This window comes from Pyrus communis, chromosome 11 (genome assembly GCF_963583255.1).
Source record: "Pyrus communis chromosome 11, drPyrComm1.1, whole genome shotgun sequence".
In the NCBI taxonomy this organism is placed as follows: Eukaryota; Viridiplantae; Streptophyta; class Magnoliopsida; order Rosales; family Rosaceae; genus Pyrus; species Pyrus communis.
The window spans coordinates 26620564-26636150 of NC_084813.1; the positions used below are offsets into that span (position 1 = coordinate 26620564).

Consider the following 15587-nt stretch of genomic DNA (forward strand, 5'->3'; position numbering starts at 1 on the left):
TGGTCGTTAGAAAGGGCGCGAGAGAGGGGAACGTACGGACGTGGTGTTTCCTGTGTAGGGAGGGAAAAGAGAGCGCTAAAATTGCTTTGTGGCGTGCGTTTGTTCGACTGTTTTGGTAGTTGCAAATTCTTTTTGTGGTCGCCCCGTCTTTCCCCTTCACTCCTCTCTCTCCTTTTTCTTTTTTTTTTTTCCCTTCAATAATCACTTTTCCAGCTTTTTACAAACTGCACCCCTAAAGTTTTAGAAAATTTTCATTGTGACGGAATACGGGTAATACACCAAATTGTATTATTGAAGTTATTAATTTTTTAACACACATATCCCACCATTTGTATAATGACATGTGATGTAATATCCCGTGTTCCGATCACATTGAAAAAAATTTCCTAAAGTTTGGAGTTGTTTTGAAAATGGGCATAAACTTTTAATTCTTCACAAAAAGGTCATGTGTACTAAAAATCATCCCATTCAGAAGTCATATGATCGTTAGATTACATTTAATGTTTTTTTTGTAGAACAGTACTCATATATTTTCTTCAGTAAAAATGAATGTCTTAATATTTTTGGATTTGTCTAATTTTTTTACAAAGATAATCCATTAATATGAATTGAAATATAGACTGTTCAGATCCTTGAAAATGATTATGTAATGGAAACTACAAAAATGTAGGTCAAAATGTGTCTTAAGATCCTAACTTATATACATGCATATGTATATAAATTCCAAACTCTCACGATGCAGTGTGAAAAAATTGAAACCTTATGATCTAACTTTAACAATTACTAAAATATGAAAGGTGTAAAAGCAATTAGCCCAAAATTATAAGTTGACATGCATGATTTTCCCATCGGACTTATTGATAGTGGGCTGCGGCCTTAGAAAATGCCGGGTACATTAAAATTTGGCCCAAGCCCAACAAACATCCATTCTGTTTGTATTTTGTCTGAATCAGTCACTGCGAGAGAGCTTGTTCAGTTGAGCTGGACGACGACGAAGCGAGCGATCTGTGGCTTCCAGATCCATATTCATTCACCGACACACAGACAAAACGAAAAAAGATGAAGGAAAAGATGAGCTATGGCGTTTGGCGAAGGAGGCGGGTGTCCGTCGGATCAATTCTGATAGTCTGTGCGTTGTGTGCTGGAACGGGGCTGTTGATGCTCAACTTACGACAAGTCGATCCTCCGACGAGCCCCGATTTCTACATGCAGATTGGAAATTTGGATTCGGAGTCTGAAAACGGCGGCGGAGTTGAGCTGGAGACGGAGCCGCAGAGCAAGAGTAAGCGAAATTCGAGCTCGTGCGCGACGGTGGAGGAGATGGGAAAGGAGTTCGAAGGAGGAGGGTTTTGGGAGGAGAGTCTCAGAGTCAGGAAGTTTATTCAGCATCACTTTGACTTGAATGGTATTATTACTCTCATTTTTCTGCTGATTTCGAAAGCACTTTTACATAATAAGTTTTCTGCTTTTAATGGAAGTGATTATTGATTTCTTATTTGCGTTTGTCAAACTTGATGGCATCATACTTTTGATTTAGAGTGTAGAAGCTGTGAGTTATTGAGTAGAACTTTTAGGTGAAAGAAGCTCATGCGGTTCATTCAATTTCAGGTGCTTCCAGGGTAAGAAATCTTCCACCGGAACAGTTTTGTCGGCACGGATTTGTGATGGGTAAAGCATCAGAGGCGGGTTTCGGGAACGAAATGTACAAAATCTTAAGTGGTGCAGCGTTGAGTATAATGTTGAACCGGTCCCTGATCATTGGTCAAACCAGGCATATTGGTTCTTTCCTCAAGCCTTTCTATTTTTGTATTTCATAGTAGTGTTCTTCCTGCTGCAACCTGAATTGTTAGAAATAGCTGGTCATTTCGCTTACCGCTAAAGCATATTAAGTTGCAGCAATATATACATTTTCTTGTGCTTATATTGGTGTTGCTTGTTGCAGGGGAAAATTCCCTTTTGAGGATTACATTTCCTATTCCAATTTTTCCTTCACCATCAGAGAAATTAAGCATCTTTGGAGACTTAAGAAATGTGCAAACAAGTATGGAAGGCAACTGGTTATGAGAAGTGATGACTTTGAGAAGCCGGCACAGACCAATGTTCTTTGTAGCAACTGGATAGAATGGAAGCAACCCATTATATGGTAAAGTGATAAAAGTGTTGTGATCTTTCCCTTAACTCGTCATCATTGGATATCGTCACATGATTGTTAATGTTAAAAATGCAGGTTCCAAGGGACGAATGATGCTGTGGCAGCCCAGTTTTTCTTGAAGAATATCCACCCTGAGATGAGGAATGCTGCTTCTACTTTATTTGGGAAGCCAGAGGATCTCCATTCTCGGCCTAATGTATTTGGGGAGCTGATGAGAGTGCTTATAACCCCTTCTGTGGATGTTCAGGAAGCAGTCAATTGGGCTCTTGGTGGAGCGGAACCTGATATTTCACTGCACATGCGAATGCTCATGAATAAGTAACACAACCTCCCTTTTAATTCATTCCTTGATTATATTAAGTGCAAGGTTTGGAAATATAGGGTTGATGAGGTAGGACATCTTAATCCTGTTAAAGCAGTGAATATTACAGAAATGGATGTAGCTTTGTGAAAGGTTGATAAGAATTTCTAATGTTGGCAATTAACAAATACCTTTGGTTTTTCTTGATCGTTGTGGCCAATTCATTTTGAAGTTTTATTATCGTTAAGCTTCCCCTGTTAGTTGATACATTTTCGGAAGCATGCTCGACGATTAGTCATTGGAAGTAAACCATCAAACTGGCATTAGAAAGCTTGCATGTGCTGCACACACACACACGCAGAGAAATGCCATGTATTCTCCGTATGAATTTAATCAATGACACATGTTTTGCCTCCTGTATTGCAGGTCTGTGAGAGCTGCACAGGCAGCAGTGAATTGCATAAAAAAATCTCTGCACAATCTTGGCAAGTCCCCAAGACCTAGGGTGGTGCTAGTGTCAGATAATCCCTCTCTTGTGAAAAGTATTACTCCAAATATAAGTAAATTTGCAGAGGTAATATGCTTTGTCTGTGGAATATCCGAAACGAAATCTAATTGTATGATCAGCAATTCAGCATAGTATATCACTCATGAAATTAATAACTGAAGGAACTTTGTCCTTTTTAAATCTGTAATCAGGATTCGGAAATGCAACCTTAATTTCTTTCACTTAATTGAGTTAAATTGTTTGAAAGTCTATTTTATTACACCTTCTTTGACAATCTAACTCTGTTCTTTCGTATCTGATTCATTTGTGCATCTTAGGTTATTCATTTTGATTATGAACTATTCAAAGGAAATATATCCGATGGCCGTAAAGGATTGCACAGTTTAGATTTTAGAGTGAAGGATTGGGGCCCAGCGCCTAGATGGGTTGCTTTTGTGGACTTCTTTCTTGCATCGCGTGCAAAACATGCTGTTGTTTCCGGGGCTCACAGGCGTGTTGGGACTACCTATGCTCAGTTGATTGCGGCACTGGCTGCAGCAAACAATCTTGGTACATACGTACAGTGCCCGAGTCCTCTCTGCTAACAAATGTTGCCGAAAAGTGTTCTAATGTTCGTTCTATTCTTTCTCAGGCAACGACCCAACTGGTTCAAGTTTTGCATTCTTAAGCAGCTTCCAAGGTGATTTGTTGAGAGAAGGTCTAAGGTTTCAGATCGGTTGGGGGCATGTGTGGAACAGATTTGCTGGTCCGCTCGGTTGCCATAGCCAGCCCAATCAGTGTGCTTTCACGCCACTTCTCCCTCCGGCTTGGTGGGATGGTCTTTGGCAATCCCCGCTTCCTAGGGATATCAAGAGGCTGGCGGAGTACGGGATTGAGTTATCCGGTTTTGGCACGATCGACGAAAATCATCTTCAGTCTTTTTGTAGTTCAAGGAAGGTGGTTGAGAAAACTATTCCGTTCCTTTTGTAGTGGTTAACAGTCATTTCGTTCATGCACATTACACGTTATTTCTCATATTATTCTACTTCTAGCAAGCACCTCTTGGTCGAACTGTTGCTCAGGTAGTTGCAGCGCCGGCTGCCACCAAAAGCTTCACCGTCATCTTTTTACTACCAGTGTCAACGGAAAGGCTTCGCCATTGTTCTATCACCATCAAAACCATAGCCGGCTTTAACATTTCACAAGAATAATAACGTTTCTGATTTTCACCCTCTTTCTAATTCCAACAGACCATATGTGGTGCTCAACTTGTCTTGTATATGGTGGTTCTTTTCATCAAAATGATACTTGGTCTAACGCACGTCTGCAACTTTTATGGCTATACACCGAAGCATGACATGCCTTGGAGTTCTACAAAAAAGCTTCGAACTTAGATGTAAATAAGTTAATAACGTATAGTCGTATACATTAGTCAAACCTACGCTTGTACACATTGTTTTACTATGCACCAAAACATTGTATGCACCAGCATTTTGTACTCGTTGAATTCTGTGGACTATTTAACTAAATATAGCATAAATGTGATGATATACTAATGTAGTATAAATATGTGGTCTTTGTAGCAATAATCTTAAAGTTTTAAGTATGTATTAAGCCTCCTCCTAGAAGACGCTAGGCGCTAGTCGGGTGGCGAGCTGGGGCCTAGCGCCTAGACGGTTAGGCGGGGTCTAGACGGGCGCCTAGGTGGACTAGATGGATTTAATTAAATATATTATATTTCGTGTAAGTAAGTGTTTATTTATACTTAAAATATATATAATTTCATCATAAACTACATAATATAATGATATATATATTATGAGCTAAAGAACATAATGAAAACATGAGGAGCAAGCATATAATGTGTGTTCATTTAAGTATTAAACAAGTCTCTTACAATTTATTACAGAAAATAAAATGCAAAATGAAAGTTATCTATTTTCTGTTTAAGTGAGTCGCAACATAAGCAGGTGCCTGGGTGGGTTAGGCGGATGCCTGGGTGCCTAGGTAGTCTAGGCGGGCACCTCAGTAGGTCTATGCACCATTTCTTAATTTTCAAATACCTAGTCATTAATCAGAACGATGGCTAGCCGCCTAACCCCTAAACGAAGATTTTTAGAATAATGGTATTAAGCAAAGGAGAATGGAGCATGATTGCACCTTGTGTTTGTATAATACATTTAGTATAATGATGAGTAGGAAATAGGAAGAAGGCAGACACACATCACGCATGGCCTTGTCGTCCAAATTCCAACGTTGGATTGAGTTTAAATGTGCAGCTGCAACAGTGCAACTGAAACTGCATGCAACCATCATGGATTTTCGTGCAGGATGCATGGGGTCATCGTTCATGGCAATCACCATGGATTTCCTACTTACCTAACAGTCTGATTTTTTTGATGTTGGTTGTTCATCTCATCTGCGACCGACTTTACAGCAAGGAGTCCATCAATCCTTTACTTGATCGAAACAAACATCTCATTCTCTTCTAATTTTTCTACAATAAAATATCAGTCAGCTCTACTTTCAGTACGTCTTAATTCTATATACTCAAACCTTTCCGATCGAATCCAAAGAACCAAAGGAGGGCAAAGGGTTTGCAACTTGACTTGTAAGAGCAAATCCACTTGGCCATCCATTCCTGATCAGCAAAGGAAAATGGAATTATAAAGAATAAAGCAAAAGGAGAGATTCTTTCTTTCTTTCTTTTTTTCCGATTTGACATTGAATCCCCTAAAGTTTAGAAAGACAAAGCAAAAGTTGAAACAAATCCTCCACCTCCTCTTTCCTAAATGCATTTCGATTTCCATCCAGAAAAGAAAAGGGCCAACATTTCTATATACCGACAATTCTATTTACTTTTGAAAAAGTTTAACAGTAATGCTATTTAAACACAAAAAATTAATATTACCGAATAAAACTAGTCAGATCAATTATATGGTGTTATACTATGAGTTTAGGTTTTCGGTGTTCATTCCTTCACTTTTTTTTTTATTGTTAACTCATAAACATTGTTCACATATTTAACCGTATAGTTTTTAAGTAAACAAGAAATCACACCTTGGTAACCGTAACATTTATATAAAAAATACTTGAAAATGCTCAACTAGTGAAAAAATGAAATGAGCATCGGAGTTGTGGAGGACACCATACATTACCACCATCGCCATGACATGACAAGTGTTGCAACATCCCCTTCTAATCTTGTTTTAAGAACCGAACTCCGAATTCTCTTTGTGAGGATCTAGGAGATCTTTCAATTATATCCGTTCATTGTATATCGTGCGATAAAAAATTATTAGAATTTTTTTATGTAAAATTAAATATAAACATTACATAATAAAAATGAACCGTACGATATACGATAAATAAATATGATCGGAAGATTTCCGAGATCCTCGTTCTTAAGAAACAATATGCCAGAACGGCAGACAAAATCTTCATTTCTTTTTCCAACAAAGATGTCATTCTTAATAAATTCCAATTATTTTATATGAGCTTAATGCTCCAAAGGCATTTTATGAATTACAAATGGTTCTGAGTTTTTTAATTGAGATTTGAGAAACAACAATATTTAGCTACTGAGGACGAACTCTTATATAAAATTCTTCATGTTCGAATCTTATAGATTTTTTATTATTATTATCAAAATTGTTTATATTATATACGAATTACACTGTAAAATTTATTTCTGCAAAAAATAACAATTTTAATTATAAACACAAAATTCTATAAATCAACAACGAGTAATTTTGAAAGTAGCTAAGTATTATTTTTTGAAAAATTATTGTTTTCAGTTATATGTGATGCGTAAAGCGTAATGTAGCAAAAGGCCACTACACAACGTGTAGGCATCAAAACAATGTTGATGGAACTGCTCAGGAACAAAAATTCATATTGTCCTACTCAAACATAGGTATCAATACAATTTATTATGAATATAATTTTTTACAAGATTTAGTTTTTATATTTTCTGTCCGCTTTTTGTCAATGAAGAAGAGGAATCCAACCACTCAGCACTTTTATTTTCTTATTTGACTGATGTTTGATTGTCTAATTCATTAAATAGAACAGAGTAAGTTAGGTTAAATTAACTGGGATTCTATCATTTAGTATGTTCACTATCTTATTTATTACCGTTATATAAGTTTGAATTTTGAGATTTGTGTTTATCCATTACACGAATTTCGAAATTCAAACTTATCTAATAATGATAAATAGAATGATGATCATATACTATATTAAATAATGATGAGCAAAATACTTTCATAAACTTTAGACACGTTTTCAGGTAAACACAAAAGTAAATTTATAGCTCAAAGCTAATTCTTCACTCAACCAAACACAATGAAAGGGCTCAAATACTCATGTGTGACCGGTACACAAGTATTACATCATGTGTCATTATATAAATAAAAAAAAATATATGTTAAAAAGTTAATAATTTACAAAATAAAATTTCTCTCTATTTATATAAAAACACGTGATTCCCGATATTCCGGTCACAATAAAAAATTTATCGTAAAAAACCGGACCAGAAGCGAAGCCCCTTCACATATTCTCTGGTCCAGGTGTGGTCCATCCCCAAGCCCCCCAGCCCAATAAAATCACGACACGTCAGCCTATCCCCCTGTAAAGCACAGACACACAGCAGTGATAGAGCGAACCCCTCCCTCTTTCTCTCTTTCGGCTCTTGCTGCTGATAACAAAAAGGATGATGAAAAACCCTTTTTCTCCTTTAGCTTCAACGCCACCCGCCCACGCGCCTTGCCGCCCGGCTCGCCGGAACCCGACCCATTAGCATTTTACTCAGACCACATCGACCGCTTCAGCTCCTCTTTTCCGTTATTTCTGCTTCGGAGTCCGGGCCTGAGTCAAAAGCGACTACTAGAGAGTAGAATCGACATTGCTGTATCGAGAATCCAGCGAGCACGATCTTGCTGAGCTGAAGCTGAGAGGGCTGTTGTTGGCGGCGAGGAAGCGATGTACGTGGTGCCTCCACCGCAGCGATCGGATCCGGCTTCCGGATCCGCCGGCGCCGCCGCTGATTTGCGGGTCTACCAGAATTGGAAGGGCAGCAATGTCAGTTCATTTTTATTCTCCTTTTTCGTCTTCTCTCTTTCGCCTGCTCAGATTTCTTTCTTTCTTGTTTCATTTCTGCTAGATTTTTTTTTTTTTTCCGGAATACTTTCAGTTTAAGAGCTTCATAGATTATGGTTTCGTTCATGCATTTTCCATTGTTAGGTTTTTACTATTTCGCAATTTTATGCCTTTTTTCTTTCAAATATCTATTTTTGGATAATGTTTTAGTCAAATAATTAAAGTTCTTATTTTGCCCCTGTGAGGAATTTGAAGGTAACAAAGAAAAGATGTAAAAATGAGATATTGCATATACATTTTAGACGAAAGCGAGGATAATGATGAATTCAACCAAGTTTATGTTGATCAACACGGAATTAAAGGATGGGTTGTGTTTGTTTATAGTTTGATGAACATAAAGCTAATGTTTTACAAGTACAGGGATGTCAAGCTTTTTGCTTTTAGAATTCAGATTGTGGTTTGCAGGGCAGTAGCTTGCTTTGTCATGAATGGCATTGTCGAAAATTACATAAATGTATTGTATATGCTTGTTTGCAGATATTTTTCCTTCAGGGGAGGATTGTTTTTGGACCAGATGTAAGATCGTTGGGGCTGACCATATTTCTGATTGTTGCTCCTGTTACAATATTCTGCATCTTTGTTGCCAGAAAGTTGATGGACCATTACTCACATCACTTGGGAATATTCATAATGGCTGTTGCTGTTGTATTCACTGTTTATGTGAGTTCTCCTTCCAATTCCCACACTGCTTATTTGTGTAAAGGAATGTTATATTTTGCCAGAAAATCTGCTATGTTATGTAAAAAGGAACTCTCTCTCTCTCTCTCTCTCTCTCTCTCTCTCTCTCTCGGTGTATGTCTATGTGTGTGTATATATGTGTAGTATTTGAGTGTATTGCATTGGGATGGAGTGTGTGTCGTATGTTGCGATAGGACTGCTTGGCATGCTCCAAATGGTAGTGGTAAGTTTCCTATAGTTTTCGTTAGTTGAACGAGTGTAAACTTACATTGGTTGGACTGCACTTTAAAAATGCTAGCCTCTAGTCAAAGAGATTAGGGAGGAACATGGTACGTTATGGAGGATAGCATTTGTAAATTGCGATGAGATATGGATCAATATAAGTTGGTGGCATGTCCTCATGGAGCATATCACTTCCTTTAAGTACAATACTCTTTCTTAGGGTGATTGTTACCAATACAATTTGTTGGTTGGTGTAACACTATGCTGTCGAAAATTTTACAACTTTAGACAGGCTCCTATCTGACTAGATTTTGGAGTCTATTTTGGTAGTCAGTTTTTTACCTTGATGAGTCATGTATTGATATTACCAAGACCCCAAATGTGTCAATACCACGCTGCTCAATAGTCCGCTGAGCTGGACTCCCGCTTCCAGTTTTTGGCCTTTTTGATCTCATCTGTATTCCGATCGAGGTTGAACTTTCATTCTTACAACTATCTTTTTGAAGCAGATAGTTCATAGTGCTCATTCTATAGATACTGTAAAAGCCAACCATGAATATCTAGCGCCCGTTATCTCCTCATCTTCCTATTGAGTTGTTCTAACAAGTTCTGCAGAATTGTTCCTTCAAAAGCACCCATTAGCTGGTGCATATAGTGATAAGTTGATAACTACACAAATGTCGATGTATTTGCACTTTGTGAAAAATGCTCACACAATGTTCTATTTCCAGGATTTAATTCTCCTCCTGCTAACCTCTGGAAGAGATCCTGGTATAATTCCCCGTAACACACACCCTCCAGAGCCTGAAGGATTTGATGGGAATATAGAAGGTGGGGCTGGACAAACTCCACAGTTGCGCTTGCCTCGCATCAAAGAAGTTGAGGTGAATGGAATCTCTGTTAAGATCAAGTATTGCGATACTTGTATGCTTTATAGACCTCCTCGCTGCTCCCACTGTTCAATATGCAACAACTGTGTAGAAAGATTCGATCACCATTGTCCCTGGGTTGGGCAGTGTATTGGGCTGGTAAGTAATTCTTCATTGGACTCGTATTCTAATTCCTCTGCCAATGAATATGAACTGAGACAAATTCAAGCATTCTTGCATGCATGCATGTATTGGTCTTAGTAATATACACCATAGTAATTGTAGTAATGTATGAAATATTGGAATATATAAATCTCCACCTGGAATATTTAAATCTCAACCTGAAATTCACAAAGAGACTGGACTTCCAATCGTTTTTCACAGTCACATGAGGTGCTTTAGCATATCTGGTTAAATGTGCGTGCTTGTGAAAGACTTAATTGGACTAATATAGAATGTACAGTCGTTAATACATGTTTCTTGATTTGGCTTTATTTAATTAACTCATGTTGCTTATATGATGGCTTCTCAGATGTCTCCTTTCAAATGATACTTGATATGTGAAACTATGAGTATAAGGAAAATGAATCTGAACATTCCCTAATTTGGTTGCAGAGGAACTATCGATTCTTCTTCATGTTTGTCTTCTCCACAACTCTTCTTTGTATATATGTTTTTGCATTCTGCTGGGTGTACGTTAGAAGGATCATGGAAGCTGAGGAGACAACGATTTGGAAAGCAATGATTAAAACTCCAGCATCTATTGTGCTGATAGTCTATACTTTCATATCGATGTGGTTTGTTGGTGGTCTTACTGCCTTCCATTTGTATCTCATCAGTACAAATCAGGTCAGGAGACCCATCTTGAACTGTCAAAACCCTTTAGCATAGAACTTTATCTGTGTGATTTATATATTAGCATGAGCGTGATCTTATATCTGTGGGCATTGTTTTTGCAGACTACATATGAGAATTTCCGCTATCGATATGATAGGCGAGCCAACCCGTATAACAAAGGAGTGGTCGACAATTTCAAAGAGATATTTTGTACCACCATTCCCAAGTCCAAGAACAATTTCAGGGACAAGGTTCCAAGGGAACCGGTGTTACCTCCTCGATCAGGGGGTGGGGGTTTTATGAGCCCAAATATGGGAAAAGCTGTGGATGACATTGAAATGGGCAGAAAAACAGTGTGGGGTGACATGAATGCTGGGGGAGATAATTACGACGGGCAGCATAACGGCAATGATCGCGTGAATGTAAAAGATGGTGAATTAAGTGAAGTATCCCCAGATATAAGGACGACAGTAGATGAAACTGTGGATCGCGCTGGAATACATCCCAGGCGATCGAGCTGGGGAAGGAAAAGTGGAAGTTGGGAAATGTCCCCAGAAGTTCTTGCTTTAGCAGCTAGAGTCGGGGAACCAAACCGCATGGGCGGCAGTAGCAGCGGTGGCTTGACGAACGAGAACCGACATACATAGGCAGCCAAAATGCGACAGACCAGCAAACTAGTGACACGGAAGATTTGATTGTCCTGCAGAGTGGTGGTTTGTTTTCGTGCGCAGCCATTTAAGTCCAACATTAATATTATGTGCAATATGGAGAAGGGACTTTCACTGTAAGGTGTTGGGTTTGACCATTGTGCAATTTAGAAAGGAGTTGACGAGTTGTGTGTTGTATGAGTGAGCTTTCTTGTTTTGTGTTGCGTTTGTGGAATTAGTTAGTTCCTAATTGTATTGCCATTGTGAAGTTTCTCTCTCTCTCTCTCTCTGGTTCACCAATTATATTGTGAATTATTCTTACACCATCGCGTGATGTTATTACAAACGGAACCAAAAGCGGTCCCAACAGGCTCCGGTTAAATCAAAATCTCTAGTTTGGTTTCGAGACTCGGGCAATTATGAAATGAAGTTCCACACGTTTGCTCTGTATAAAATAAAAGCTGTTTAAACTATATCATTTAGATTAATGTTTCGCTAGCGTACCGTAAGGGGTGCAAATAAACTAAACACCCGTACGATATTTTTCTTATTCAGATCACCAACCAATAGCTATATTATTATCTCAACGGCTATGATCAATTGATCCCAAGGCTCTGGATACACTAGTGCGGAGAGGATCTGAATCTCCAAAGTCGAACCGTGGGAGGCGGTCAACGCTATGCCAACGAGGCCGGAGAAAGCGCGGGCCATGGAACCAAGGTGATGTTTAATTGCATTAATACATCTAACTTCAGTGCTGCTGTTGTTAATTTGTTTATAAACAGCAGATGGCACATATAGAATGTGGTTGATGATATGGTCTTTATCTTTAGGAAAAATAATAAAAAGTTGAAAACTTTAAGTTTTAAGGATAATGATAAAATAAATAATAAAGTAAATAGTATTAGGATTGATTTTTTAATGTAAAAATATGATTTTTCATTAAAATGAACAGTTTCGGAAACTTTTCGTTAAAGTTTCCTTATATTTTTCCCAAAACAAAATAAATTGATAATTTGGTGTGCATTACTGCAGGGACTGTTGTGTAATTTGACCTTGCAGATATGGTCTATGACCCTAGGGTTATCAGTTAGGTATTCGAACTTTTAAACGATGAGAAAGCACATTGTTGTTACTGAATTAACAAAGAATCGGGTTTTCTAGTTCCAAAAAAATGTAAAAAACAAAAAAAGCCCAAAGAAGCTAGATTTTGGCCGAGTCTCCTTAATCTCGGTTGCTAGAAAACTGTGCTCTATAACGGGAAAAGATTTGATTTTAATTAATAACAGTAAAGAATCCTGTTTCCCTAGTTGGTAAAAATTCTCAAAAAGAGGAATAAGATAATGAAAGGAACTTAAAGAGTAATTAAAGCTTCGCTTTTTTGACATTTTTCATTCTGCCTGCTGAAGGATTTTTCTGTGTGCTGAGAACATTGTACAAGATTTTACCACTTGCCAGTAATTAAAACTTCACCATTTCATTTCAATTTATCTCTTTCTTCTCCTTCTGCTTCTCCACCTCCTCTCTCTCAGAAGACATTTAGTATTAGAAACTTTTGTACTAATACCCAATGTAGGACTGAGGAATCTGCTCGTCACCCACAACTAGTTTAGTTCATCATCTTTAACTGTTGATATCTCTAAAAAATCCTGCTTTTAATTACATGTAAGTTTCTCTGCTAATTTAACTAGCATTTTTTGTATTATTTTTGCCATTTGAAATTATGGGTTTTCCTTGTAATTATGTTTTATGGAAGATTTGGTGGGTTTTTTGGATTTTTTTGTGAAGGAGATGTATAAGAACCAGCTGCAGGAGCTTGCACAGAGAAGCTGTTTCAACTTACCTTCCTATGCGTGCACCAGAGAAGGACCGGATCATGCTCCGCGATTCAAAGCTTCCGTCAACTTTAACCGCGAGATCTTCGAAAGCCCGGCCCACTGCACCACGGTGAGACAGGCGGAGCATGCAGCCGCAGAAGTTGCTCTCAAAAAGCTCTCCACCAGAGGCCCTTCCAGGTCTCTCACTGCCAGAGTTCTTGTAAGTTCATTAACATCTACCATAAGCCTCTCGGTTTCCAAAGTTACGTTGAATAATTAATTAGCATGTTTTTTTCTTGAATTTTATGTTATGTAAATGTGAAGGATGAAACTGGAATTTACAAAAACCTCCTCCAAGAAACAGCTCACAGAGCTGGGCTGAAGCTCCCTGTATACACCACTGTACGATCAGGTCCCGGCCATGTCCCGGTTTTTACGTGTACCGTGGAGCTTGCCGGAATGAATTTTACCGGCGAGCCGGCCAAAACCAAGAAGCAAGCAGAGAAGAATGCTGCAATTGCAGCCTGGTCTGCCTTGAAAACAAGTATGTATACATTTTCTGCATATTTTGTTTTAACTGTGTTTTTTATTAGCATTGTGCAATTGCTTCACGAAATGTAATATCTTTGTGCAATTCCAGACCTGGGGTTTTCCACAAATAAAGAAGCAGAAGAAGAGCAGGCAGTTGTGACAAGGTTGCTCTCAAATTTTAAACCCAGAGATGATAACAACAATAATAATAGCAACCAATTTATGAGGAGGATGGATCCATGTCAAGCAAGGAGAAGAATGGTGAGATCATCATCGTCGTTGTCATCGTCGTTGTCATCGTCATCATCTTCATCCAGTAGTAGTACTAGCTCTCTACAGAATCAAAACTCGAGGCTGGTAGATCTGTTAACAGATTTGGTTCCACAAGTTTCAACAGTTCAAAAGCAGAACACTTTAGCATCTCTTCTTCCTCCACCTCCCCCTCGAACCACCTCGAAGATTTTGCCACCATCTACAATGCTCAACAAAGACAAGTCCCCTTCCCATCCGCCATTATCCGATTATAAGCCAATCCCAGTACAAATGAGTGTGAGGGAAGGTTCAAAAGTTATACCACCTCCATTAGAACAGCACCAAAGGGACGAGGAAGAATGGCTTGGTATTGTAAAGGAGGGTCCTAGTGGTTCAAATTCAGGTGGTATATTTGGTTCATCAGGTTCTGCATACAGGCAATTTCCTGTGTCTAATGCCGGAAATTATGGCGCTTTTGAATTGTCCGGTCCAATTAAGGCCGCGCCTTGTGTCAAGATTTCAAAAAGGCAGACTAGTGGATTCAACATGTATAGTGGAGGGTTAAGTCCTCACAAGAATTTTGCACCTCCAGTTCAAATGAGATCGGTGATCCCAGTTTGTGCAGCACCACCGGCACCAGTGAGACCTTCCATACCAACAAAAGTGATGGCAATGAAAGGCATTTCTTCAGAAGCAGAAGCAGGCTTAAGTTTAAGTGATTCTACCAATTCATCATTATGGGGCAGCTCATGGTGGAAGATGCCCGAGTCAAGTTCAAGTTCAACTCAGCAGCTGGGTTCCGAGTTCAACAAGCTGCAGTTACGAGGAGGCAACAAAGACATTAGTAAGATTATCTAAATCATAATTGAAAGTTACTGCCTTTTTACTAGGATGGAAATTAAGCAGCTGGGATGACATGTTTTTACATGCATTGTGGACTGGCCAGAGAGAGAGAGAGAGCAATAAATGAGAGATGGAAGAGGTGGGTTGCAGTTGCAGAGGATAAGAGATAGGGAGAGAGAGGGAAAGAGAGGGGGTTTGGGAGAGCAATGAAGGCAGGCTGAAGAGGGACAACAGACACTGTAGCGATTAACGCAGGCAATTAATATACTCTCTCAGATATTTAATGCTTCTGTCGTTGCCATTAATGCTCCTTTCTTCTTCCTCTTCTTCTCAGTCCCCTCCTCAGAGAGAGGCAGACAGCTTTTTCTTCTTCTTCCCCTAATCGGCTATTCCTATTGTTTGTTTTATAGCCTTTCCACTTTATAAGTTACAAATTCGATGTCACGTCTTGATTCAATTCTTTACATGTCAATGTATTATCGGATCAAGACGTTACATGACGGTGAATCCGTTTTATGTAAATTATACTTATTGAGTTTATACCTATGCCCCTCAATATTTTATAATAATGTGTGGACTTAGATTAGAGGGTAACAATATTTTGAATGAATGAGAGAGTTGTAGCCGTTGTGTTGTGATGGGGTGGTGGGAGTACAGCTGCAAATGCCGTTCGGTTCAAATCTGTAAGAGCTCTTACCAAAATCGAAGCCTAAGTATTTATTTGGTGTCGGTAATTTACAGAAATGCAGTGCCAAAATGTAGATTTCCGGCATGAAATTAGAAAAGCTTGC

At 38.7% G+C, this 15587-nt stretch overlaps 3 protein-coding genes across 3 annotated transcripts; all 3 read left to right on the forward strand.

Annotated features, from left to right (window-relative positions):
• The first annotated feature begins 990 nt into the window (after positions 1 to 990).
• LOC137708698 (uncharacterized) lies at positions 991 to 4447 on the forward strand. Its single transcript, XM_068447828.1, has 7 exons — positions 991 to 1405; positions 1609 to 1771; positions 1943 to 2143; positions 2228 to 2470; positions 2880 to 3027; positions 3279 to 3510; positions 3593 to 4447. The coding sequence occupies exons 1-7, from the start codon at positions 1060 to 1062 to the stop codon at positions 3928 to 3930; spliced, it is 1671 nt and encodes a 556-aa protein (XP_068303929.1). The 5' UTR covers positions 991 to 1059; the 3' UTR covers positions 3931 to 4447.
• Positions 4448 to 7602: 3155 nt separating this feature from the next.
• Positions 7603 to 11636, forward strand: LOC137707434 (probable protein S-acyltransferase 7). Its single transcript, XM_068446300.1, has 5 exons — positions 7603 to 8022; positions 8578 to 8760; positions 9732 to 10028; positions 10485 to 10718; positions 10829 to 11636. Exons 1-5 carry the CDS (start codon positions 7924 to 7926, stop codon positions 11351 to 11353), a joined length of 1338 nt encoding a protein of 445 aa, XP_068302401.1. The 5' UTR covers positions 7603 to 7923; the 3' UTR covers positions 11354 to 11636.
• A 1128-nt stretch (positions 11637 to 12764) lies between these two features.
• LOC137709409 (double-stranded RNA-binding protein 3-like) lies at positions 12765 to 15394 on the forward strand. Its single transcript, XM_068448503.1, has 4 exons — positions 12765 to 13018; positions 13142 to 13390; positions 13495 to 13714; positions 13811 to 15394. The coding sequence occupies exons 2-4, from the start codon at positions 13145 to 13147 to the stop codon at positions 14809 to 14811; spliced, it is 1467 nt and encodes a 488-aa protein (XP_068304604.1). The 5' UTR covers positions 12765 to 13018; positions 13142 to 13144; the 3' UTR covers positions 14812 to 15394.
• Positions 15395 to 15587: the final 193 nt, after the last annotated feature.

Excerpts from the sequence above, each read along its gene's own strand:
- LOC137708698 (XM_068447828.1), top strand. The coding sequence starts at position 1,060 with ATGAAGGAAAAGATGAGCTATGGCGTTTGGCGAAGGAGGCGGGTGTCC. Across the intron at positions 1,406-1,608 it reads GCATCACTTTGACTTGAATG|GTGCTTCCAGGGTAAGAAAT; the intron begins GTATTATTACTC and ends ATTCAATTTCAG. Across the intron at positions 2,471-2,879 it reads ATGCGAATGCTCATGAATAA|GTCTGTGAGAGCTGCACAGG; the intron begins GTAACACAACCT and ends CCTGTATTGCAG.
- LOC137707434 (XM_068446300.1), top strand. The coding sequence starts at position 7,924 with ATGTACGTGGTGCCTCCACCGCAGCGATCGGATCCGGCTTCCGGATCC. Across the intron at positions 8,761-9,731 it reads CTGTTGTATTCACTGTTTAT|GATTTAATTCTCCTCCTGCT; the intron begins GTGAGTTCTCCT and ends TTCTATTTCCAG. Across the intron at positions 10,719-10,828 it reads ATCTCATCAGTACAAATCAG|ACTACATATGAGAATTTCCG; the intron begins GTCAGGAGACCC and ends TTGTTTTTGCAG.
- LOC137709409 (XM_068448503.1), top strand. The coding sequence starts at position 13,145 with ATGTATAAGAACCAGCTGCAGGAGCTTGCACAGAGAAGCTGTTTCAAC. Across the intron at positions 13,391-13,494 it reads CTCTCACTGCCAGAGTTCTT|GATGAAACTGGAATTTACAA; the intron begins GTAAGTTCATTA and ends GTAAATGTGAAG. Across the intron at positions 13,715-13,810 it reads CTGGTCTGCCTTGAAAACAA|ACCTGGGGTTTTCCACAAAT; the intron begins GTATGTATACAT and ends GTGCAATTCCAG.